Source organism: Dermacentor andersoni, chromosome 1 (genome assembly GCF_023375885.2).
Source record: "Dermacentor andersoni chromosome 1, qqDerAnde1_hic_scaffold, whole genome shotgun sequence".
In the NCBI taxonomy this organism is placed as follows: domain Eukaryota; kingdom Metazoa; phylum Arthropoda; class Arachnida; order Ixodida; family Ixodidae; genus Dermacentor; species Dermacentor andersoni.
Genome location: NC_092814.1, coordinates 261,725,640 through 261,751,712, shown reverse-complemented (window position 1 = coordinate 261,751,712; position 26,073 = coordinate 261,725,640). Strand labels below are relative to the sequence as shown.

The following is a 26,073-nucleotide window of genomic DNA, read 5'->3' as shown; positions in this document are numbered from 1 at the left end:
CTGAAAACATGCATCAAGCCCTCAAAAAACTCCACTCAGGCAACAATACTCACACTATGTGCTAGGGGGATACTAACCAGTTACAGCTTGTAACGTGTAAAGATTTTACAATATTTTTTAATAAATCGAGCTGTTTTCGTTTTTCTTGATTTCCTCAAAGCAAGCTTTTTACTCAACTACCCGTTCAGAGCAACGATATCTCAATCTGTAGGACAGCTACAGCTGTAATTTTTTTTGCTACAGGCAGCGAAATGATCAATGCCTGAAGTGCTGCAAGCATATTCTTATTTGTCAACCTCCATAATTTTTTGTTTGCTTTCTTTTCTTTTTATAAGCAGCTGTGCTGTAAACACTGAACTTCAATGTGCTGCTAAATTGCTATTTGTTGTTGGATTGGAAAACTGCTTGCAGCACTGCAATCCTTATACATTCTGCTTTCCACTCTTGCAATAAATATTAACTTTCTGGCCACTATATCCTTGTATCACGAAAACATGCTAATGAACTTTTAATTATCTAATTAATTACTTGAGCCACAAAAAAAAAAGTAATTGCATTTTTAAAATCAGCAGAAAAAAATACTTATATCTGTGCACTTAAGTTGAATTTGCTTAATAAATAAGGAAACCTCCAGATGCCATGTCCCCCCTTAATGGTAGACTCTTCTGGAAAAAAAAAAATTTCATAAATATTTGTACTAGAGATTTGAAAATACGCACACTTATAGAGCATTACAAGCAGATTTCAAATATGTCATTAGTTCCTGCGTAGCCGCTATAGTTCTTGAGTTATGTCCTACACAATGGCAAAGTATGATCTTGTAGGCACTTTATTGGTGTAATAAATTTTTGTAAAAAGCTTTGCGCTGTAGCTTATTTAGCTTTTTGTAGACCGCTAAGTGCCAGTATCTATTCAAACAGCATCTACATTTACTGCAACTGCAAAAAAAATATCTGGCACTTCAGCTAAGTTTTTCTGCAATCACACAAAAATAACCTTGTACATTTATAGTTGTCTTGATGAAATGAAATGAAACTAATGAAATTTATGATACTTACTCTTGAAGATTTTTACAGTGCTAATACCTACTTGGAATTGCAATATCTCCAAGCAGTAGTTGCAAAAGTACAAGAATATATTTCAGGGAATCGAGAAGGAAAAAATTAGTTGAAATGTTGTAATCTTTTTACATAGTTCCAGTAATTTTACATGCTGTTTGGCCAGATATCGGCACTTTGTGATCTACGAAGAGCTAAACAAGCTACAGCACCATGCTTTTTTTTTTTGGACAATTTAGTACATAAAAAAGTGCCCTCAAAGATCACCATATTTTGCCATTATAACAGCTACACAAAAAATAATGACATATTTAAAATCTGTATAGAAAGCTCTACAGTTTGCTGAACTTTGAAACCTCTAGTACAAGTAATGAAGAAAAAGTTGTTTCGAGGAGTGTCTTCCCTTAACTATTCAATTTCATTTAAGAGAGGCTCGCTCCCTCCCTCTCCAGTGAGCTCTAAGAGCTGTCTACAGCTTACACATCAGCGATTTTGGTTGATTCTGCAACAAACACCTACTTGCACTGTTGGATACTGATGAAGCGCCGCTATTTAGGTCTAGCTGCATCGTAAGGCCATGACAAAAATTCGCTTCCAGCTGACATGATGCCGGGCAGCAGGTAATTGTGGCAAGGTGGCCTCAGATTTGTTCGGACCACTAAACAGCCTCTGTGATAGGTTATGACATCGAGTCTGCGGCCGACATGCTGGTAACTACCGCTTACTGGATGGAATGGTGAAAGCTCGCGTCTTGGCAGAAAGCTCCAAACTGAATTCACCTATCACAGCCTAATCTGAAAACGATGCACAGTCCAAAGTTAGTGAATTCATGACAGCACGCATTGCACATCGAGCTAAAGCGAACCACTTCGCTGTACCGTTAGGGTATTTCGAGTTGATTGCATATCAGTGAAGCTAGCGCTGGACAAAAGTGCATTTTTGTACTACTGGCTTTGTAAAAAGCAATAAAATTAATTTCACTGCTGAAGCACCTTCCTGTACTGCCTACCCGATTATTAGGACATTGTTGCGAGAAGTCTAAAGTATAGGTTTGTGGCTGTTTTCATCAAGTTTGACACTCATGCTAATTTCACATTCAGAGGCCAGAATCTCGACACAAGGACGGATCCACCATGTGACATAGGGGATTATGTAGCACGAGTTTATGAACCAGTGACAGTTACTGCTTTCACATGGCTTGCCCACTGTAAAACTTAGTGTACAGGGCTGGGACTCCTGCACCATTTTGATACAAACACAAATTCCTGTGCCAGACTCGGAAAGTCGTCTAAAATTGCGCCATGCTGCGCAAAAATGGTTACGGCTTGTGTGCTGTGGCAGTGGCTGCAAACAGCGAGCTGGGGCTTTATGTTGGGCATTCCACTATTTTCTTCGATGTGCAATGCATACAAAATGGCAATGATTGCCCCGTTTTGCTTTCATATTGTGATGCATACTTGACATTTTGCCTAAAAAACTGACATGAAGGCACTTAACTGCTTTGTTTCTGCACCTATTCATATCGATCGCTGGTGATCAATGCTCTAAATTGCCAATTTTGACATGTTGAAACTGTTCATTATCCACTTAAGGCCACCCAGTAATTCGTACAGGCACTGCACTTTCATAATCGGTTTAAATTTTCCCGCTTTGGTGATGTTGTGATTTTTGACAGACATTTTTGCGAACTAATGTGTGTATGTTACAGCGAAAAGGGGCGTGGCTGTCAGCCTCTGCCGCACTCCGGGAAAAAAGCAAGCTGCTCTCAATTCTGCCGCACTAGCATCAAAATTTTGAAATCATATGACTCCCAGCAAGTCAAGAATTTATATCCCCGGCTTTGCCATCCAACAACAGCACTGAGCGGTGATAATCACCCGAAAATGAAGTCAGCTGTTCTCTAGTGAGCTTTGGTTTGGAGTACGAGTCGTTTTATTCCACCCAAGTGTATATCTGAAAGTCCCCCGCATGTCCAACATGTGGGTCTGGTATTTTCAACCTGCTTCCAAGAGTTTCTATTTCGGTTCTCTTGTAAAATCCCAGCAAGGGGTGTGCCAGTGTCATTACGCAGTTATCGAAAGTCGCTCCCATGGCGTCGTCCCGCATGGCTGTGTCGCTGGAAAAGCGTTCTGCTCGAAAATGTACTGCACCTACACTTGAATTTAGTGATGAGGACTCCAGTTATGATTCTGAAGATGGACAGCAAAGCAGATTCAAGCTCTGACGGCGATGATGTTTTGAGCTGGCCTCGGTGTCAAAATTGGTGTATGATAATTCGTACTCTCTGGAGCAGAGGGGATGGGGCGACAACAAACCCACCCCTCGTGCATTTGTGGATGGTTCAACTGCTGACCGCCGATAAGGTCCACGCCTTATCGACTGTGGACCCAAGGCATGAGACGGGAGGCGACGTAGAAACACACACTCAGTTTAATAAACTAAAATCATGCCAGAGACATGATGATAAAAGAATACGCAGACTACACACAATAGGCTGCAACACTTAGCTGAAGGCATGCGGTTCACAAACACAAGCTCTGATGCAATGCGCACAACAAAGCCCACGAAGTAGGGATTGGCAACTCACGAAATTAAAAAAGATACCCGACACAACCGAAAAATACATGCAACAATAAATGCACCAGACACTGCACTAACAGAACATACAAAAATGAACACATGATGAATAAGAAAATGGAAGATGAAACGGGGAAAAAAGAGTCCAGCAGAAAGTTCTGAGAGCAAATTGGAACACAAGGCTTATCTGTGGTTTGCTTGCCGAGATCCCGATCTGAGAAGCGTCTGGCTGCTGTTATCTTGCTGCCGAAGATCGCGACAGACTTGCACCACCTGTCGATCTGCTGCCGAAGACTTCGGCCCGGAGCTTTCAGCCTGCCGACCACGTCCACAGCTGTCTCTCGTGCACGACCACGCCACTCTCTTCCAAACCACTCTTCCTGCACGTCAAGGCTACCTTGTCCTTCGTCACGCTGTGGCGACTCACGTGATCAACAGGCCCGGCGAGCTCGGCAACAATGGGGAGCTTCCTTCCCTACCACGTTATTTATAAGCAGCACTGCGGCTGTGGTGGAAATGGTGGCCATGTCGAGATGGACGCTGGCATGCACTTTGTGACACTGGGACATCTACAGCTGTTCACTGGCGAGTCATTTATGGTCTTGAGCGGTCTCCTTCTTTGTGCGGTCTTATCTGCCAATCTTCTTGCACAACCTGAGAGCTTTACTGATTATCTCCAGAGTGCATACTTTGTACCCTGGAAAACAAAGCTAATGATCAATAGTCTGGCAAGGGAACAAGAGTTGAGCTCTAGAGTCTGCAAAGGAATACGTTTACCTACAGATGAATAAAATTGGGTTGGAGTGTATATGGCAGACATACTCATATCCTTACTGGAAGCTTACCATTATCACTAAGAAGAAAACAGTACAATCAGTGCATTCTACCTGTGTTAACTTGTTTTCGAGCTTCTTTGTCACTCTCCGAGTTTCTGCCTCATGTGTTAAGGACTGCACAAAGAGCGATGGAATGAAGAATGATAGGCGTAACGTTAAGGAGACGGGAAGAGAGAGGTGTGGATCAGAGAGTAAACGGGCATAGCCGGTAGTCTAATTGACATTAAGAAAACGAAATGGAGCTGGGCAGGTCATGTAATAGGTTAGATAACCAGTGGACCATTAGGGATACAGAATGGGTGCCAAGAGAAGGGAAATACAATTGAGGGCGGAAAAAGACTTGGTGGGGTGATGAAATTGAGAAATTAGCAGGCACAAGTTGGAATCGATTGGCACAGCATATGGGGTAATTGGAGATCAGAAGAAGAGGCCTTCGTCCTGCAGTGGACTTAGATTGATTATGATGATGCATACTTTGCTTGGTCGTGATGTGCTGCCATCGGCAGCAAAGAAACTTCTGTTCACGCCAAGAAAGCCACCCGTAGCACATCTCGGCCCAGCACTATGAAGCAGCGAAGGACAGTTTACAACAGCGTGGGATTTCTTTCTACTCTTCTTCACTGCAAAGCTGATAAAGGCAATCTGCAAAATGCTAACAGATATGCTTGTATGCATAATTCTGTGGTTGCCCATCTCGCTGAGAGCGGTAAGTCGCGGAAAGAGGTGCATGACTCCAGAAAAACTGGTGAAATACTTATGTTTCTTGGACTTCAAATCAGACAATCTTCGGAAGATGCCGAGAAGGTGGAATTGCTAGATGTGTTATGAGGACCATAGAGTTTCATATGAGTATACCTAGAGGCAAATCTGGCGCTGCGATCGTTCAACCATCATGGGAATGATGGGAAGTACAGGCTTCGGATTGGCATTCTATTGACTGGCGAACTAGTGTACAAGTATTTTTTTGGCAGTTTTGGTTTCGCTCCAAGCGCAATTGCTACAACCTGCAGTTGGACAGTGCAACGCAAAGCTCTTTGCCTTTGTTATGTTGCTTGGAGTGGCGATAGCGCGCTGGGCCAGCGACTGGGACGATGCTTGTGTCGCGGTGTGGCGTCGAAGCCGTGACGAGAAAGCGGCGGCATCGTAAACGTTGAAAGAACATGTTTTGAGCGTTTTAACACACTTAACAAACCTTGGTTTGTTAAGTGTGTTAGGTTGGCACTGTACCGTTATGGGCTTTATGAAACTTCAGAATATGAAAAAGAAGGCACTACTGATACAAGACATATACAGTTGTACTTCTAGTGGCTTGACAATCAAATTTTATTGAGGGCTTCATTATGCATTCCTCGTTTATGTGCTCACTGAAATGCGTGTTTTAGGTCTTTGAGAACACAAACTTACTTGTGGTAGGAAATGTTGCTGCTTCCTAGCTGTAGTCTAGTGTCGCACAATGGGTACCCGCAAAGCCACGCTGTAACGCTTCAGAAGCGGTACGCCAATATAAAATATGATGCAGCATACTCGTAGGAGGCCACTAGCGTCCTAGCTAGCACTGCAGCAGATGTGCTTAAAAGTACTTGAAGACGTTCAGCAATCGTGACAGCCGACGCAACCTTTCGAAAGAGCGAGAGAGTTCGCAAATGCCTGTCGTCTGCGAGAAAAGTCTCGCGTTTGCAGCGAGCAGGCGTCGTAGCAGACGACACTTGTAGCATTCCTCTCAAGGGCGCAACGCTTTGTCACAATACAACATTTTTATTTCCAGAAATACATGATGAGTATTTTTATTTAAGTACTTGCACGGTTGTTTTGCTGTTGAAAAAATGAATAAATAATTATTCTTTGGCGTTAAATTGGGAACAGAATCGCACAAGTATGCATACCCTGGTGTGTCCTAGTGACAAACCATAGTAAACCATGCTTCCATCTCAAAGTCATACAAAGTTTATGCAGCGTGTTGTACATTATATAACATACTGCAGAAATAGAATTAGATTTTACGCGATGATATTTGAGTATAGCTTTGTTTACTGCGCCAGAAACAAACGCCACTAGTCTAAAGACCGAAGTCAATCCGAAGCCTGTACTTCCCATCATTCCCATGTAGGTTGAGGCAACGCGCATGAGAACCCCCGTAGACACTAGCGCCACATTTCCCTCTAGGGTATTTTTAGAAACTCTATGATGAGGACATTTACCGGAAAACGCCACCAGTGACCGATGAGGGCATCCAGGCCCCATTCTCACTCTTCGAGCTCGAACAGGCACTTTCTTCCATCAACGCGCGCAGCGCGCCAGGCTATGACGGCGTGACGTGGGGGGCTCTGAGGAATCTGGAAGAATACGCTAAAAAGCAACTTCTCGAGGAGATTAACGAAGTGTGGATCAACGGTGAAATCCCGGCAGGATGGAAGCATTCGATAGTCACACCCATACCGAAACCAAACAAACAGCCACATGTACTGTCGAACATGCGCCCTGTATCTCTCACACTTACTACGTGTAAGCTGGCGGAGCAAATGGCCTTGACACGCATATCTCACTTTCTAGAAACAGAGGGCCGCTTTCATCCAGCACAGACAGGGTTTAGACCAAACCTTGGCACTCATGACAGCCTCCTACTTGTGAGGGAGGGTGTACTGCGTCGAAAGACAGTCGGTCGCGGAAAGCGACACCCGAGCGTCCTGGTGGCAGTGGACCTCCGTAAAGCTTTTGACACTGTGACACATGAGGCAATCATCGAGGCAGCTGAGAGGCACGGAATCACGGGCCGCCCCCTCAACATTGTGCGTTCTTTCCTTCAAGATCGCACTTTTTCCATACGGGTAGACGGAGATGTCGGGAAGGTTTACCCAAACATAGTGGGAGTCCCACAACGTTCCATACTATCACCCCTCCTCTTTAATTTGACTATGATAAGCCTGGCTGAGCGACTGGAGGCTATTTCCGAACTGGGCTTCACAATTTACGCAGATGACATTACGTTATGGACTGCATCACGACCAATTGATGAGCAGCAGGAGACCCTGCAGGCGGCACTTGACGTTATTGACCACTACCTGCCACAAATTGGCATGCGGCCATCTCCAGAGAAGACAACCTATGTGGTGATCCGAGGTTCAACGCAGGACGAAGCAGCCCTCACGCTCACTCTTGCAGGCAAAACGCTGCAGCGAGCAGAAAAATCTGTGCGCGTTCTCGGGATACCTATTGACCGCACAGGCACAGCGGATGCGTGGCTCGCAGACCTTTGTCGGACATGGCACAACACTCTGCACCTCATAAAACGAATCTGTTTCCGCATGGGCGGTGCTGGTACAGACGTATGCCGAAAGCTTGTTACTGCTTTGCTGACATCCCGAGCGATATACGGAGCGCGCTGTTATGACCTGCTTCCTCGGCACTGGACACAGCTAGAGGTACTCCACAGATCAGCTCTCCGTGTTATCACAGGGCTCCCGAAACATACACGTGTCGAGGAGCTACATCGCTATGCGAAGTTGCCTACCCTCCGTGCAACCATCGAAGCATCAAAGGTAGGACACGAGGAACGTCTGAAGCAAACCAGACAAGGCAGGACTCTACTGGCCTACATGGGAAAGGATATAGCAACTTTGCCACAACTGCCATCCGACTTTTCACCGTGGGATGACATTGCTGTCGACACTACACAAACGCCCCGAAACATGGGCGCCCAACATGCGCATTGCCGGGCAGCATTCGCTGCGCGCCATGTGAAGACATTGGCAGACGCACCGCCAAGCCATGCACAAGTGTACACTGACGCAGCTTTTGACCCACGCACCAGCGAAGGAGCAGTCGCCTACCACGTAGTGGGTTCTTGTGAGACACATTCTACCTTTACAACTGCTGATGCTGACGACCCAACGGACCTTGAACTCCGCGCAATAGTCTGGGCATTAGATAGAGTTTCAAGCACCACGCAAGCAAAACACATCGATATATACACCGACTCTCAGTATGCGCTGCATGCCTGCAAGTCGCGCCACACAGCATCATCGGAAGTACTCCTCGTCAAGCAGGCCTTCAGGCGTGCGGAGGCCCATGGGGTCACTGCAACACTTCATTGGATCCCTGGTCACCAGGGCATCGAGGGAAATGAGAGAGCCCATGAGGCGGCGCGCGCCCTTCTTTCCAACCGCGTCGTCTCCCGGGATCCTTCAGAAACGCTCACAACCAGCACAAGCAACACGACAAATGGAGCCCCGTATGACCCAGACAGAGCTCTGAGAGCAGCAGCCAACCGACGCAAGAGGGAACTCCATGCGAGTGTGCCCTCAGACCCAGACCCACTTCCTGCGGGTCTTCCCAGGTCGGGGCAGGTGCTGCTGCATAGGCTCCGTTCCGGCTTCGTCCTCACACCAGATGTGCTGGAGCGGTGGCGGCAGTACCGGCCACGCCGGCAAAGACGCCCTCCATCTCCATCTCCGTCTCCCAACTCCCTTCCATCGCAGGAACCCGGCCATCCCACAGCCTCCGCGGACCAAGAAGCGCTCCAGACGCCACACAGGTGCCCTGACTGCGACATGGCCACGCGGCCATCCGCAGCCCATCTGTTTTGGGAGTGCCAGCGACGCGCTCAGCAGCGGGACCACCACCTGAGGGCGGTGCGAGTGTCGTCCTACAAGGAGTGGATTAGACCGGCAACTGGCTCGATGGATTCCGACAGGGTCGTTCTGGACTCGCTCTTGGCTTTCGCCAAGGACGCGCAGCTTCTAGGACGGCTCTGAATACGCCTCCCCCCTCCTCTTCCTATTCCCCATTATAGGCCTTCGCGCCATCGCTTAATACATTTTGTCATCATCATCATCTTTGAAATGTATATTCTCAATTTCCTTTGATATTAATATTTTGGAGATATCATCTCTTTTCTACTGGCAGCAAAAATGAAGCTTTTTAATATTTCTATGTTACCTAATTTTATTTGTTTTGCAACGTATCTTTTTGGAAAGCGCATTCAATTATGTACAATATGGTATGCTGCAATGGGTACTGGAATATTATTTGTTGTGGTAAATAATGTATTTCTGAGACCTGTAGAAAACGTCCATTTCTTTGCGGTAACGAATGTTCTTGTCAAAGCAAAATAGATTCCGTCCTCAGTAAAAGTAAAGCAGCTAGCTCATTGTATGATTTCTCCATCGAAAATGCTTCTCACTTCCGTCTGCTTCATCAGCTAGGATGCACATCTCCAAGAAATGGAATGAGTCATTGTATATTGGTGCCAGCCCGCTTGTTTTCTACCGTAGACAACATACAGTGGAACCCCGATTATATGACTTTCTCGGCACCTCCAAAAAGCGTAAAATGCGGGCGTCGTAATATCCGAGCATAAATTATGCCTATAAAAATACTACTTATTTCGCGCGACGGATTTGCGAGAAACTCCAATATAAACTAGTAATATACTCCGCAGGGCTTGGAAAACCAAATTGCCAAAAAGTAAATGCGATAAGAATTAATGCTCAGTACAGGTACCAATCATGCTTTATTCAAGCAAACCTTTACGGCACTCCACTGCCCACTGCCGCGATTCCCGCCAGCCAGCGCGAACTTTAAAAAAGGCCGGTAAGTTTCTTTTAGACCTTGTTTGATCCGTGAACCAAGACTTGCGCTCGAGTTGGGCAGTGTCCAAAAGGAGGTCCTCTGCGGGCGTCGCATGAACAGATGATCCGGATGCCGTCTGTGCCATAGCACCTCGGCGAACGTGGTAGGCACAGGCACGGCATCTGTAGTGTCGTCGTTGTCCTCGTCCGATGTCGCATCGGTGTTGGCACTTCGCAAGGACTCCTCGATGACGTCATCCAGTGACACCTTGCTGCAGATCGCAACATTGTCGTCGGCCTCCACATACTCGGCGAAGGTCGTGGTGAGGTTTAAACCCTCGAAATCGTCGTTAGCGAAGCCTGCATCGGCCTCGAGCGGCATCGAGGTTGTTGCGTCCCCAGCAGAGAAGGCAGTCTCTCGCTTAAAGCCACAGTGCTGGAACGAGTTAGCGATTGTGCTTCAGAACACTGTGTTCCAGGAACTGGCAATACAATGCATGGCGTCGAGCACAGTGATATTTTTTCCCAACTCGCTGCGCTTCATAGCTGCCAGCCGACGCTGCACTAACCGCTTAATGATGCCGGCATCCAGCGGCTGCAGCCAGCTTGTGTAGTTGGTCAGAAAAAAAAAAAACCTTTATGTTCCTCGGGCTGAACGTATCGGATGGGTGGCACAGTGCGTTGTCCACGAAAAGCAATATTTTCCTCGCCTTAGCACCCTTTTTTTTGTTATCCAGCTGCTGCGAAAAAATTGCTGAAGAGCGAAGTTGTCATCCACGCCTTTTTGTTGAAGTTGTAGCTGCACGGCAGCGTCTTCAAGTTCTTAAAGCACCGTAGCTTTGCAAACTTTACAACAACGAGCACGGGCAGCATCTCTGAACTGTCCTTGTTAGCACAGAATAGTGCCGTCACACACTCTCTTTACTACGCTTGGCACCATGACAGCTGTCACCCTTAAACGCAAGGGTTTGCTCGGGCTGCATATGGTAAAAAATACCACTCTCATCGGCATTGAAAACGTCACAGTGCTTGTATGCAGCAATCATCTCCGGCAGCAACTCCATCCACTCGTTCACCGTCAAAACGTCCACGGAAGTGGTCTCTTCGCAGGAGCGGCTGTACACAATCCTGTTTCGTTTTTTAAAGTGACCCAGCCACCCGTTCGATGCCTGAAAGTCGTCGATGCCCAGGCGCAATGCCACAAGGTCCGCCTTTTCTTTTAGAATGGCGCCGTGAACATTTATCGCAGAGCTCCGTGCTTGATGCAGTCACTTGACGAGAACTTTTTCTAACTTCTCATGCTGTCCTCCTTTTGCCGCTTTCCGCTTGAGCCCGAACTTGTTGGCATTCTGCAATATCACCGCTTTGTTTGCCAGGTTCCTCTTAAGCGAAGAAACGGGTATCTTAAGGTCCCAGGCAATGTTGGCTTTTGTAGCTCCATGCCGCTTTTTCGCTTCCTCGATAATATTTAGCTTATTGCTGAGCGACAGAACTGTCCACTTTCGGGACATCGAGCATCGCGTTGCTCCACACAGCTCAAAACCTCCGCTGAACGCTGGTCGCTTGGATTACGACGAACACGTGCGATAAACCTATGCCTCTCCGCACTACCTTGTCGGCGATCTGCTGCTGTGAAACTGGAAGGAGAGAAACGCTTCCCCAACGCAACGAGAAGAGAGGGAGAAAGTGATTGTGGAGAAGAAACGGCTCTATTTCAGCTCGGCGGGCGTCACGGGTGGCTGCTGGTGGGGGAGAGAGACTTTACTTTTTGTCCGCTGTTCCGTCCCGTGCTTTGCAAGGGTCGTTGTATAACTTGAATCAGGCGTAAGATTGCGTCAGATAACCGGGGTTTTTAATGCATTGCTTCTATTGGGACTTAGCCGCGACTACGCTACTCCGTCGTAAAACCCAGGTCGTCGCAAAACCGGTGGACGTATAACCGGAGTTCCACTGTACGCGACCTACCACTGGTGATCAGCGCATGTGCAAGTCTGCATTATTGTAATCTCGTGAAATGCAAGTGACTTTGCCTGACTTGGGTGGCTGACAAACGTTGAATATCACCGATAGCATTGCGCATGCTGGAGATATGTTTGCCCGACGCAAGCGCTGGCACTGCCATCCCTTGTTCACTTCGCTGCTTACTCCCCACTATGTGAGGAAACCACTTCGGGTACATTTTTTTTATAAATTATGAAACGGTCGTCGTCGTAACTTTTGATGATGTGAAAAGTCTTTAATCTTGATTACAATCCAAACGCAGCAGTGTAAAGTGGAAAATATCACAGATTTGCACCATTCAGCCAATATTATTTCAAATAAACGTCTGAAAAAAAAATTATGGCCTAAAACGCATATGCCAACTCCACCTGAGAGTGATGCAAATGCTATGAGCACGCATTATTAACAAAATATTTTCATTGCTTCAAACTAAGCAAAAAGTGGGGTGATACGCGTGCCTCTCGGTAGCAATTGCATATGGCCGCTAATTAGCACAATTTGTGCAGCTTTTCGTGCCACAAATTATGGGTGAAAATATCGGCAATGGCGACCAAGTGCATTGTCAAATTGAGTTTATGAAATGGCCCTTTCTGTTACGCTCCTCATGGGGTATTCCTTCAGCCAATCGAGAAGCTGACATGGCAATGATCATGGACCGTCACAACCACATATTCGCAAAATTGCAGATGCATTGCACCGACTTCTGCACGCTAGTGCCCACTTTCTTTTTGAAATCCTAACGTTGTAGTATAGTTGCCAGCACAAACAGCTTCCCGGCACAAACTTCATAACGTGTGACTTCTCGGCAGCCAATCAATCAACGTGGCGGATAATGGTGGCTGTGCAGCTGCCATGCGTGTTGACGTAACTTGCATGTGCGCCACTTCCAGCGGCTTCCTTGACCGCGTCCGCCATTGCCAGATGCCAACCCATCTGGCACCCATACAGACAGCTGTGTACGCATCTTTCATCATTCCTTGTTCCGTTCACAAGAAGCAAGTGTGCTAAGAGGCGCAGCTCCAATGAACCACATGTAGAATTACACCAGAGTACAGCACCAATGTGGGAGCATGCTTCTGCACCTGCCATGCATGTGCAGTGAGCTGTTATGATGCTGCCATATGTGTTAACTAAGCACCACACTTTCAGGTCTTTTTCCTGAAACCGCCGAAAATCGCTGACCTGAAAAAAAGAAAGTATTGGAATTCGTTTTTGACAGTTGCTTGGTTAATGGCTTCAAAGAAGCTTTGTTGCTGCGTACAACGGTTCCAGCATCTAAACATGCAACCTGAACTTTACTGTTGGGTATGTAAAAAACTTGCACCACGTTTACATTTAACTCCTCTGTGCACAGGCTTAGAAGAAAGACTGGACAGTAACATACACTCCTGCGGCAAATTCGCTACCGTATTTACTCGCATAATGATCACACTTTTTTGTAAAAAAAAATTGATGCAAATTCAGGGGTGTGATCATTACGTGGGTTAAATTTCCCGGGAAAAGAAACATTTTCTTTTTTCATTTTGCGTTTGCTGCGGGATGACGAGTCAACACGCAGGCGGCTGCCGCTGTCAGTGCGGGACACCAAAACAAAAATGCCGGCCAGCGGAGCAAGCCGAACGCGATTTTTTTTCTTGTATGTTACGCGCATTGAAACAATTTCTTCCATATCAGTAATTAATGATATCGTTAATATTGGCAAGCTTGTGACAATTAACGTAGGCATGTCCACTTTGAGGGGACAGGCACCGCGATGGGCGTGCTGCCAAAACTGCGGCATTTGTCTTCGCTGCTATCCTACTACGGCACGTTTCCGCTAAGGGTGGGTGAATATCTTAGCTGCGTTACAAGCTTCGGCATATGAATAGGGTACACTTCTAATATATCAGTGTTAACGTATGTGGCCACTATCGTTGCCGCTCGCGATTTGTTGCGTGCCCACAAGTGCAGACGAGAAGAATCGAAAGGCTCCTTTATGTTGTTGTTGACCAAAACCATTATGAAGCCTGCAAATAATAAAGCCGAGGCAAGTTTGGTTGTAGCTTTTTTATGGAAGTGCGGAAAGTGAAGAAAGGAATAAATGGGGCATCTGCTTAAGAATGTTGGGTGCGTGCAAAACGCTTGGTATGCCTTCAAGAGTCGTTCGCGTAACATTATATGGTAAGCGAGATCATCATTAGCTAGACTTGGCACACGACATACCGCTGCGACAGGTTCAGGGTGTGATCATTACACGAGAAAGAAAAAAAATGGAATTTTGGCGACAAAATTCAGGGTTGCGATCATTATGCGAGTAAATACACTACGTGTGTCCTACATGTGTACACTATGTGCATGCATGTGTCCTCTGAGAGCCACAGTGAGCTTGGTGAGCTCACTCGTCGCGGCACTCCACAACGGCCACGGTATCGACGCTACATAGCAGACGCAGCTACATGGAACTGTAGTGCGTTTGGTGTGTGCACAACAGGGCTGGAGTGGGCATGCGGGCTCATGTGCTCCAGTCTGACCGTGCTATGTGGTGCGGACCTGCTTTGTTCTGCATCAGCTTACCAACTGATAGTAGCCACATCCAAATTAAGTATTTAAATGCGCTGTGAATAGCCCAATAAGAAGTGATGTCATCTACGGCGTCTAACCAGGAGCTGCTAGGAGTGAGTATGTGTGGTCTGACCTCAAGTTTTGTGTGGTTTGAGGCTAGTTGAGTTCTGCAAATAGAAAAGAAAAAAAACTTTAGCGCGACCGGTTAGTTTGGCACTGTTAGGAATGGCCGTACGGGGTGGCAACGTGCCAGCTATTTCAGCCCACTGCACGTGTTCCAATCCAACCAGACGGGGCGCACTTCAGAGAACTGCGGATAACCGGCAGCCATGTGGCGCGGGGTCAGCTCAGGAATGTGCTACCCGCCAGCGCCACCCTTGACGGAGCAGAGTTCTACGAAGCCCTCTGACGTCGGCTCCGGACCTTTACACCTGTGTGTGTGTGCAACACGAGTATGTGAGCCCGCCTCTTTCAAAAGGGCGGGTCATCTTCGGTGACGTCGAACGATGACTGGACAAACATTTCCATTCGCTTGGAATCAAGGGGGGGGGGACAAGTGCTTATAAGCAGCGGTTGTCGGCTGCGAGAGCGTGCTCGTCGTAGCTGTGTGCTCGTTGTCATGCTCGATATGTACTCGTGAGCTGTGTGCTCATAAGCTGTTGGCTGTATGCGTCGTCTTGCGTGCTCCATATGGGAGTCACGCTAGACTGTCGATGTATGTCTTGTTTTAAATGTAAATCCTGCAAATAAACCCGCCTAGCCCTGTCGCCCCAACGTCCTCCCAACGACTACGACCGCTCCAAATCCTTACAGCACCAAGAAGTGGTGTGCCAAAAGTTTCATTCCTGCGCATGCATGCACGGCCGAGTGTGAGCAAATGGTAATGGGCTTCTCCAGGAAGTACATAAAAGTTGTTGAAATTCAAAATGCAGATTTTTGCTCGCTTCAGCTTGTTGAGTAAATTGCATCAATAAGTAGACGCGGGTAACAGCAGTAAGAGGCACATTCATCCGAAGAGGCTTGATTTATGTCTGCTATCGACCAATTGCAGCACTCTCTTGGAATCTGCACACTGATGTGAAGGGGCAGCCGTTGGCAGCCCTGAAAAGGTGAGGAGGAAGGCCTCTGTCGAAAAGTTTGAGAAAATGGCGACTATGTGCTCTGGTATTGAGCCCCACGTGCGGCGCATGAGTGCAAAATTTGGCTGAGATGCTCATAGCAGCGTATGCTATTGACACATGTACTTGTTTATCAAAAAGCAAGTACACGTGTCGCTATATGCAGAATTCCCCCCCCCCCCCCTCCCTCTCCGTTAGAATTTACTGGTTTCACAGAAGGGCGTGCACGCTGTAACTCAGCATCGCAGTTGCTTATAATAGGCATGTCATGTGTAGTTAATGAATGGGGTGTCTTAGTTGTCTCTAAGCTGCTCCCCTTCTTTTGTGCAGGGAGAAGACAGTGGAGACATGAAGCTGGACTTCACATTTGACCCTGAATTGGCCCCGTTTGGTGACGAGAAGCAAGCCAAGCACATAGCTATCACACGTTCCCTGTCCAGTGAAATCACTTCTGCCAACTCTCCCATTTCACCTTCTACGGATGATCTGAATCTGAAAATTGCATCTGTAAAGAAGGTAATAACCTGTTGCGTGTAGTTATGGAGTGAATGTTCATGCCTTTTCAACAGGACCCAAGGGCTGTATTTCGTAATGAGTTCACTTTTCGTTTTTATGTAGCCCTTGGTCATATACCATAGCTGCTGCTGGGTCTGAAAATTGAGGTTCTTCAATGAGGCTTAACAATATTTGGATTTCACAGAGCTAGGAAAACTGCCAAAATTATTCTAATACCTTTGTTCCCTTTACTTAGAGAAGAAAGCTCTCACTACTGTGAAGGTCTTGCAACTTCCTTTGCAGTTCAGCAGCAGCAGTGGTGCTGAACAGTAGTAGAACAGTACTGAACACACAGTAGAACCGCGTTCATATTTTTACGGAAGGATGAAGGAAGAGAGGAAGAAGAAACGCGGGACGCTCGCTGCTGTGTGTTGGTAGTCAGTCATCTTAACTACTCTTGACTCATTTTGTATGTATATTGCAAATACAATCTTCTATACTCGCAACAAACATCCCCCGTAACATATTGGTGAGAGGTGCGGGGTACCACGGCTGGAAACGGAGCTCCGCAGGGGACGTCGCATCACCGTCCGCACCATGAATGACAGTGAGAACGCGAAATCAACGTCGTTGCCGCCTCCAACGTCACCGTCGCCAGTTACATCACTGTCACCTTCTGTTGTCGTTGTGCAACCCAAGGATCCCGGAACTTCCTGCGGGACTGACGGCGCCGACGTCGGTCCCGCGTGGGTGGCCATGTACGAACGTGTGAGTGGAATCAACAGATGGGACCCTACGCTTATGCTAGCTAACCTGTTGTTCTACCTAAGAGGCACAGCAAAGGTATGGTACGAAAACCACGAAGAGAAGCTAACCAGCTGGGACCAATGCAAAGAGAAATTGAGACATGTTTGGCAAACCAGCCGGCCCCGAAATTGCCGCAAAGTAGGAACTGGCCTCGCGTGCCCAATCCCCCACGGAGTCTGTCCAGTACAATCGGGATGTGCTGATTACCGATTACGACATGACAGAAGGCGAGAAGGTCGGGCACGTGCTTAAGGGCATTGCAGATGGTGCGTTTAATCTGCTAATGTGCAAAAGCTGCTCTACAGTTGATGCAATCATTAAAGAGGGCCGACAATTCGAGCAGGCCAAAAGCCGACGCGTCATGTAACCATTCGCCAAGCTTCTCAATACTGCCGCAACGTCAACGTATGAAGATCAACCCGCACAGCAGCATCCGTCGCCATCTGAGGTCGTGGTGCAAATCGTTAGATGCGAACTGGCTGCGATGGCGCCCGCAGCGTTCTGTTTGTGTAGCCCTGATGCTACCACATTTTCAGTTCCGCTCGTACAAGCCATCGTTCGCCAGGAACTTAAAAACCTTGGTTTACATTCTGTGTGTGCTGTCGCCAATCCCAGAGCTAACAAATGCCTTTCTACTATTTTCACTCCACCCCGATGCTTCTCTCCACGTTATCACATCCCGACTGAGTCGGGTTGCGATATGCATTTCTCCATATGCTCCATGCATTTCTCTGTCTTCAAATCTGCCGCTTCAGCTATCCTCCATACAGAAACAAGCATACAAAATGCAAATGAATGAAGGTCGTGCTGGAGGCTGCGATTGGTTGCACTCGCCACGTGACACCAGTGTGGTTCGCCGTTGGTTTTGCGCTTGCGTCGTCTGCTCGTATTTTGGCTTTGCACTTAACGAGCTCTGGATAGTGTTCACTCTCCGTAATCTGAACTAGTGTCAAAATTGGCCCTACGCTGACATTGCAGTAGCGTAGGTGATCCCGCCGTTTGTGGACACCCGAGACCCACAGCTAAGCCTTTCAGCATACACTGTTTGGGAATTCGCAACCAAGCATTTCGCGCATAGGCATCTCAGACTCTATGATCATGAGCGCAGACTCTGTTGTCATATGTTCACGATATCTCTTAACAATATCTATCAAACCATCCCTTCAAAAAGCGAACCTCATCATAAGCTCTGTTCACTAGGCCCCTTGGGCTGGCACAGACACCTGGCTGCAGAAGTGATGCATCATAAAAAATTACAAGCTGGAAAACACCTAGCAGCACCTATCAGGGGCTCGCTGATCCCAAGTCCCACAGTGATTGTCAAGGGAAGATGTTTCAAAAAGCTGCTGAGAGCATTCATTCAGTAACATGGTCAATTCTACCAAAAGAAAGAATTGCCTCACTGATTGCACTGTAGACTGCTATCAATAGGGCAGTCTGCAGGTGCAACACTGGAACTATATTCATGCCCTCTCAGAGTTCTGCCCCTCACTTGGTTTGAAACTCGAGCATCATGCTCATTGTAGAGCAGCAGCAAAAGAACGCCATAAAAAAAGGGGGGGGGGGGGGGGGGGGGGGGAGGAAGGCACACCAAACCTGAGGCCACATGTCCAAGAAGCTCCACATCGCAAAACACACCAAAGTCTGCAAATTTGGTCTGCAAAGTGTGAAGAGAAGAAACTGAGAGCCGTTTTCTCAACTCTCTCTCTCTCCCTCCCTCCCCCACTTTCTGGAGCAGATTTCTTAACCATTTAGCCTATTCTACTCCGGCGTTTTCTTCCCCCCCCCCTCCCCTTCCTTTTCATGTTCCTTGGGCTATACAGTGCAGGTAGTGACAGTCTCGCTTTTTTATCTGGTTTATAATTTTACAGTGTGGCTATTCGCTTACCCCAAAGGTGTGCTTGATGCAGAAGTAACAAAAAATGACTCCAGAAAATTTGTGTGTTGCAGAAACAAAATTAAAAAAAGACTGTCATGACCTTCAACAAGCATTCAGCTATGCAGTCAATGCTCGGCAGCCTTCTATTGCGTTTAAGCTCCCCAGGCCCTCCAGAATGTTCAAGGGTGAAAAATTCTGCTCAATAAAATGTTCTCAAGGCATCACTCTGAAACTTCTATGGAAGCATCAGGGAGACATTTGCGCCAATTTTCATCAAAAGTGATAAAGAAATAAGGAAGTCGATTTATATCTATACATATAAATCATATATATATATATATATGATGATGATGATGATAAGGGAGCTACATTCCCCCTTATATCGGGACAAATGTGCATGCTTTGATCTTCCCGCTACTAGCATACACTGGTGGCACGAGCATGTTGCCCTTCCCCCTTTGTGTTTTTTCAGCTGTGGTGCTTTAATGGCAGCTTCAGGCAGTGTCTGAAATTTGGGGGGAAGTTTCACAACCAGGAAAGGCCAATGAAAGGACCACAATGCAACAATTGACTTGCTTGGTAAAATATGTTATTCCTGCTTGCACAAGTTAGGTGCAAGCGTGGTGCAGCTTTTGCACATATAATCATTTATGTCACTCTGTTATTTTCTTGATGCAGCCATGTATCTTCACAGCTGCAAAAGCACGTGGAATAGCCAGAAAAAATGAGGGGAAGGGGAATGCATGGTGCACAGGGGTTGAACCTTGCCTGCCACTGCCTGTCAAATTGCACACTGAGCCTGTGCAGAGATGTTGCACACAGCGACAGTATAGCATGCATGGTACATACATCACATCTTCATGCCAGGTTGGTCAGGCATGTACATGAATTGCAGTGAAAATGCTAGTTTTGTAGTTTTCCTCTAATTGCTTCAATAGACTTATACATACTTGTCTAGCCAAAGTGAAATTTCATTGTAGTTGGCCTTCTGAAGACTTGTTTGTGGCTACTACAGCCTCAGTTTAGTACTCATTTGAGCAGGCACATGAATTTTAACCAGTTCATTTCTACAAGTATGGCTTGCAGGTTTCTGGTTTAATTCATCAACAGAATACAATTTTTTTCTCTAATTTTCTTGTACTAAATATCTCATCTCCAGCCATGTGATGAAATGTCTTCACCAACTATGATACTGGTGATTACTATAATACCCATCCATCGACATCCTGATGGCATTGAGGAACTGAACAGATAACAGTTCTCGGCTGGTTTCGTGTATGTAAAAGGCCCCTGTCTGCAGGTCTGGGAGAATGTGGGGCCCCTGCCAACAGTGCTGGAGCACGGTGCAGTCTCGGTTGCGGGGGACGACACTGGCAGTGCTGCAGTACAGGCTCCAAGCTTTGGCTCCTTTGGAGGCTCTGCTTCAGCTGACACTTCTTTTGCTACAAGCAGCACGGCAACCGAAAGCATGGTTCAGCAGGGTCAAACAGAGTCAACACAGGCAACTAGTGAAGCTGCCTTTGGGTGAGTGCGTAGTAGTAACTGTATATTTCGCAGCCCCGCATGCTAACCAGCACCAGCTGGGCTTCTTGGTCGCTGCATGCTGTAACTCGAAGGCCACTTGATCAAGGTGTTGAAACTTGCCTTACAATGCAAAAAATGGCCCTATTTTGAAGGCTTTAGTCTAGTGAAACCTCATTAAACCGTAGTTGGCCGGAACTCTGAATAATGTACTAAACGGTATTGCTGCTTACCTGAATTAGCACAACATCGCCCACTTACCTGTCAGAAAGGGAACTTGAAGAGAGTGTGATGAAAGGGCAAGAAAGCAAGCAGTATTCCTTTTTAAATTGACTGAGTGGTTCCAGATATAATTAAAATTATTCACCTATTGTTTATCAGAACAACTGTAAGAAGAGTATCAGCCAGGATGTTTATAAAGACATATAGCTGGATACTACAAAGTGTAAGCTACACAACTGTAGGGCTACTTTTTTATATTGTAGTTATTACCAATTTTACAGCAATTCGAAATTCGATCGCCAGACATGCCAATCATGTGGTCCAATTATAGCCATATTTTAAAATTTACAGAAGTGAAATAAAAAAAATCTGCTCCTAATATTTTGTTGTACACACATGTAGCTACATGCTGCTGTTAAAATTGTAGTTCTATGTGCCCCAAAGACCGAGATAGCGCTTCGGCAAGTTTAAAGAACACCAAAAATGAGATTCTGAGAAAATTTGAAAAAACAAAATGGGCTTATTTTTATAACAGAACACCACAAAATATTTGAATATGTGCAAGTGCTATTGCATTAGTAGCCTCCATAAATGTAGCCTGGCTAGTGTCACTACGGTGTTGCCCTCTGAGCACACGCTGAAAGCCTTCAGCAGATGCAGGCTCAGCAGACATAGCTAGCATCTCGTTTGTCCCAGCAGCAGTGTCGTCAATGCGATCTAGTATCCAATTTTCGGTTGGTAGCAGGAGTTGGCACTAATGCTCTCAATACTCCGCAAAAATTCCGGCTACAGAATAGTAGCGTTGTGCCAAAATGTCGAAACACGGCCGTTGTCAGGAGCGCTTCGGGGGACTAGGCCTAACACGCCATCGGGATCTCCTGCGGCGCTCGACTGTGGGAGCGGGCGGGCTAAATATAGTGTGACGTAGCGTAAGCGCGCGCGCACCCTACGTCACGTTGGGGAGAACAACAGCTTCTATCATAAGACCATTGGTTCGACACACTGGTGTAGCCAGCGTAACCGGACGCAGCCAACGAACTCCGATGCGCACCTGTGCGCTGATAACGTCAGACTATAAACGCGCCTATGAAATCGATGTCATCTGGAAACTGCGCGGTGAAGTGTCATTTCACAACGTTGTACACAGACTTCCTCTTCTTCTTTCTCTCTCTCCCCCCCCCCTTTCAATTTCAACTTTGTAGCGAAATTCGGAGTCGAGGTTGGCATTGCTGTTGGCATGGGAAACCTAGTTGGCACACACGGCTTGTGCAGAGCGGCCGCGGAGTGATGCAGACGACGCTAGTCTAGCCGATGGCATGGCTAGCTGAGGGTCGCGTGCCTTTGACGCATTGGATCGTCTTTTTGATGCAGAATTTTTTCACTGTCAATGTGCGGATGGAGCAGATTCTGGCGGGAAAATTAAGATGAGAGACTGCTCTTTCAAACGATATACGGGTTGGCGCGACCGAACGACTGCAGGGGCCGTCACGCGCCGTGGAAGAAGCACTTTTGTTTTCGTCTGTTTTAAAAGTACTCGCAAAAGTTCTTAAACGCGTTTAATCGGTACAAAATTTCTTTGGACCTCACAAATTTTTTTCCAGATAGTCATTGCTATCATTTGCGAATGCCATTATATTTTACTGTGTAGCACTGCAAGAGACCAAATGACATTCGATGCATCGATTTCCATTCGATTCGAATGGCATTAAATCTTCCCGTGTGACAAGGGTATAACAGCCCTTGTGTTCAAGGGCTCTCGTGAAGCTCTAGTGTCATTGTTACGTTTTGTTTTGTTGCATCATGTTTCTCACGAAACCCAATTGCCGTAGCCCACATCGCTAACTAATGATTATCGTTATTTTAGCTAGTATACGTTTTACGTATTTACAGCGAGTTTCTTAGGCCCTTTTATAGCCATACCACATTTACCATGAAGAATTCATTGTCCATATCACCAGCAGTACATCGTTCACATTATCATGTGCCATGGCGCTCTTGGGCCATAAGTGGCCCTTGCGCCATAAAACACCACACATCATTTTCTCCTAATTGGGTTGAAATTTGCAGGCGCCACGCAATCAGACATAAAACCAAAACTGCTTTCGCAACTTGCTTGCTTTGCTGCATGAATGTATTGCGGGGACGCTGACTTTAAAAAAAGAAAGCGCGGGGAAAATTGCATTAGGAAACTGACCACCGTAGTAAATTTTTCTTGCTAAATAATCAGTTGTGCGTTAAGTTTCTACGTTGTTTAGAAGCTTTGATGTCATTTCTACATAAGTTTACTACTTTGGACACACAGAAAGTATGTTCACATTTGATTCAGGGATGTGTTAGAATCAAGCAAGTATTAGTAAATGAACCAGCGGTGTTTTGCGCTGTGTCTGCTTCTTGTTAAATTGGACCCGCTGTATAATTTGAACACTTTCGTTGGTCCTATCACATTCAAATTGGCAGAAGTTGGCTGTAATACATTTTCAATGAGCTTTCGTAATCAAAGACTGAAAGTATTGTGGCGTCATCGTGCTATGTGAAAACTTCTTTTATTGTCATTTATGGTCACGATCTTGTGATGGCAATGACGATGACACTGGCCAGACTGGCTCGCAGTAAGTTATTGAGATCATAGTTTAGGTTTTGTAACAGATTGCACTGCACAGGGAGTTTTTGAACAAGTTCTCTTCGAAGAAAATCTGCCCATTGGATTTCAGTAAACGCTTTCAGTAAATTTCAGAAACTTCATTGGGAGCGTACACTTTTACTTTAAAATCTTCCTAGGGCAAGCCAAAAATATACGTTTTGGGTGAGACATTACATGTTTTATGCGTTTATTGTACCCTAAGCGTCGCCTAGACAGATGCTGCTGTTATTAGTTGCCACTGAGATCATTGGGATAAGGTTTGTTCATGCTTACCAGTTACGTTCAGATTATCTCGTGAAGGTCAATTTCAGGACTGAAATAACAATACCTTTGTGGCCCATAGAGATGTATGGGTGCCAACCGGGACCTTCGGTCTGGATAGAGTTTGAAAAATGAATTAACCGGAGCCAGATTATAGAAGTCTACTGTATTCTTCTGTGTATAAAGTAATGCTTTGCAGCAGCTACCAAATTGCATCTAACTGCAAAGCTGGCACAGCTAGAAGTGTATCTTATTATTGCTAAAGTTCTGATGGTGTGTGTCTAATTTGTGTTTCTTAATGGGAATGTGCAGCTCTGTGTCTCCACTAAAGCCAGCTACGCCGTCCTCCCTCTCGCACCATGTGGCATCGGCAGTAGGTTCTGGCCATCAGCACACTGCCAGTGGTCACCATCACCACCACCACCACCACCACCACAACCACCATCACCACCAGCCGCAGGCTCAGCAACAGCCACCAGTGCAGCCTCAGCAGCATTTGTCTTTGGCAGCCCACCATCATCATTCACAGGCAGCACAGGCCCATGGTTGCTTGCAGGCATCGCAGCAGCAGCAGCAGGCACTGATGCGACAAACTCACCAGGCACACACTATGCTGGATCAGCAAAACTTGTCCAAGGCGAGTACTGACCTCTCTAGTAGGCGTCTGTGCAGAGCATTTTAGAGCGCAGCTCTCAGGCACCCGTTCCTGCATTGACATGCCTTGGTGACGTACCTCGTAACCGGGCTAACAAACACGGAAAGATGAGAGTGAATGTGGCGCGCAGCAGGGGAATGAAAAAAAGAGAGCGCGAGGAAAGTGGAGGAATTCGCAAGAATGGCTTGGTGGGCTAGTTGGTAAAGCATCTTAAGGGGGGAGCTACCCTAGAGACTGAAATTATTTATTTTTTTATGATATCCGGATGAAACTTTCAGGATACGTTCACACCACCAAACTGTAGGGAACTGCAAAGTTTCATGATGTGTTTATTAGTTCCAGAGTTATTGAGGTCTAACTAGGTGGATCATGTATATGCCTGAGGAAGAGCGTGGAGAAATGCCAGGACACCGTAGAGCTGAAATTCATTGTGATGATCCCTTGATAGATATCCCAGGGCGCTACAAAGCCCATTTCTTTATTGTGCCCTCCAAAAAATTTTAACACAACATTGAATTTGATGTAGCCAGTAATGAGCACATTCATCAAAAATTAATTGCTTATTATAAGTTAACTGCACCAGCCTTCAAAAAAAAAAAAGAAGAAGAAGAAGAAGCTTGTTACACCCTGGCAAAGTCATTCAGGAACAGAATAAAAAAAAAAAGGCACACAAATCTGAAGAGTGGTTCTTGAGATATAGCCTTCCCCAACACCACTACTAGCAAAAAAATCCATTGCAAGAAAACAGGCCTTAAAGTTAAACACATGTGTTTTTATAGAAAGCCCCTGTGGAGCGTCTACGCAGTAGATACTCGCTGTGGAAGATCGGAAGTTCGATGCTCGTACAAGTCCCATATCGAGCTTCTGTGCGCCGAACATCTGCACTGTCTTGGGCTTCGTTGCCGGCATCGCGTGCAACAAAGAGCTAGAGGGGGGGGGGGGGGGGGGGGAATAAGCTGGGAAAATAGTCTAAAAAATGGCGCAAGGCGATGAGCAGCTCGCAAGCAGACATCTGTTGAGGCGGACTGAGCAAGGGGCAGCAACGACGCGAGCACGGCGGGCGTGGCATCGAAGGGAGCAGCCTCTGCCAACGCCACCCACGCAGCAGCCAATGGCAGGCACGCTTTAGCCTGCGGGATTTGAACACACTGCTCCGGCCGATCGGCGCTCCACATCGCATCGCGGGAAAACGCCAGTAGCGCCTCAACCGTGCCAATGATGCCATTTTGTAAGGCGGCAAAACGGAGACAAAGAATTCACTGTCAAAACGACACCGAGATGGCGTGGGCAGGCTGCATGGGCCGGGAATGGTGCGCGCGCAGGCATTTGCATATGTTTTGTGGGCCGCAGTGGCCTCAAAAGTAGTATTTTTTACTTTGAGGTTGAATTAAGTGCCGATTTTGTCATGGTGCTCTTTGGCCATAACTGGCCCTTACGCTATTAAAAACCACATATCATCGAATTAAGTGCTGATAATACAGAACAGGTAGTTTGTGAAACGTACAACCCAAAAATGCTTTTCAAAAATCTACTTTCGCAATTTTTCGGTTTTTGAGGGCTGCGTCCCCCCTTAAAAGGTTAACACTGCACACAGACGGAGACAGAGTGAAGAACAGGACACAGTACTAAACTACAGCTGGTACTTTATTGGAAGAGGCAACACACATGTAGGCTGAAACAGCCAATGGGAAAGCTAACAATGCCAAACACCAAAAATTAAAAAGAATTCGGACTCATCATATCGCCCTCTGCCCTGTACAAAGCATCATCCAGATATTCTTCTGCTTCTTCTTCTTCTTCTCTCCTTTTTTGAGCTTCACTCAAGGAGTGCTTACGTAATTATGGTTATCACGATGAGTTTCATATGCTTCAAAGAGGAGCCTACAGTGAAAGC

The 26,073-nt window shown here is 46.5% G+C and overlaps 1 protein-coding gene across 6 annotated transcripts in view; it reads left to right on the top strand.

Annotated features, from left to right (window-relative positions):
- LOC126548145 (uncharacterized) overlaps window positions 1-26,073 on the top strand; it is a 239,071-nt gene that overhangs the window by 194,698 nt on the left and 18,300 nt on the right. For all 6 annotated transcript variants that reach the window (XM_050196263.3, XM_055063733.2, XM_050196266.3 and 3 more), the window contains 3 exons: window positions 16,029-16,214; window positions 20,180-20,403; window positions 23,837-24,161. In XM_050196263.3, coding sequence (XP_050052220.2) covers window positions 16,029-16,214; window positions 20,180-20,403; window positions 23,837-24,161 — 735 coding nt within the window. The remainder of the gene's footprint in view (window positions 1-16,028; window positions 16,215-20,179; window positions 20,404-23,836; window positions 24,162-26,073) is intronic.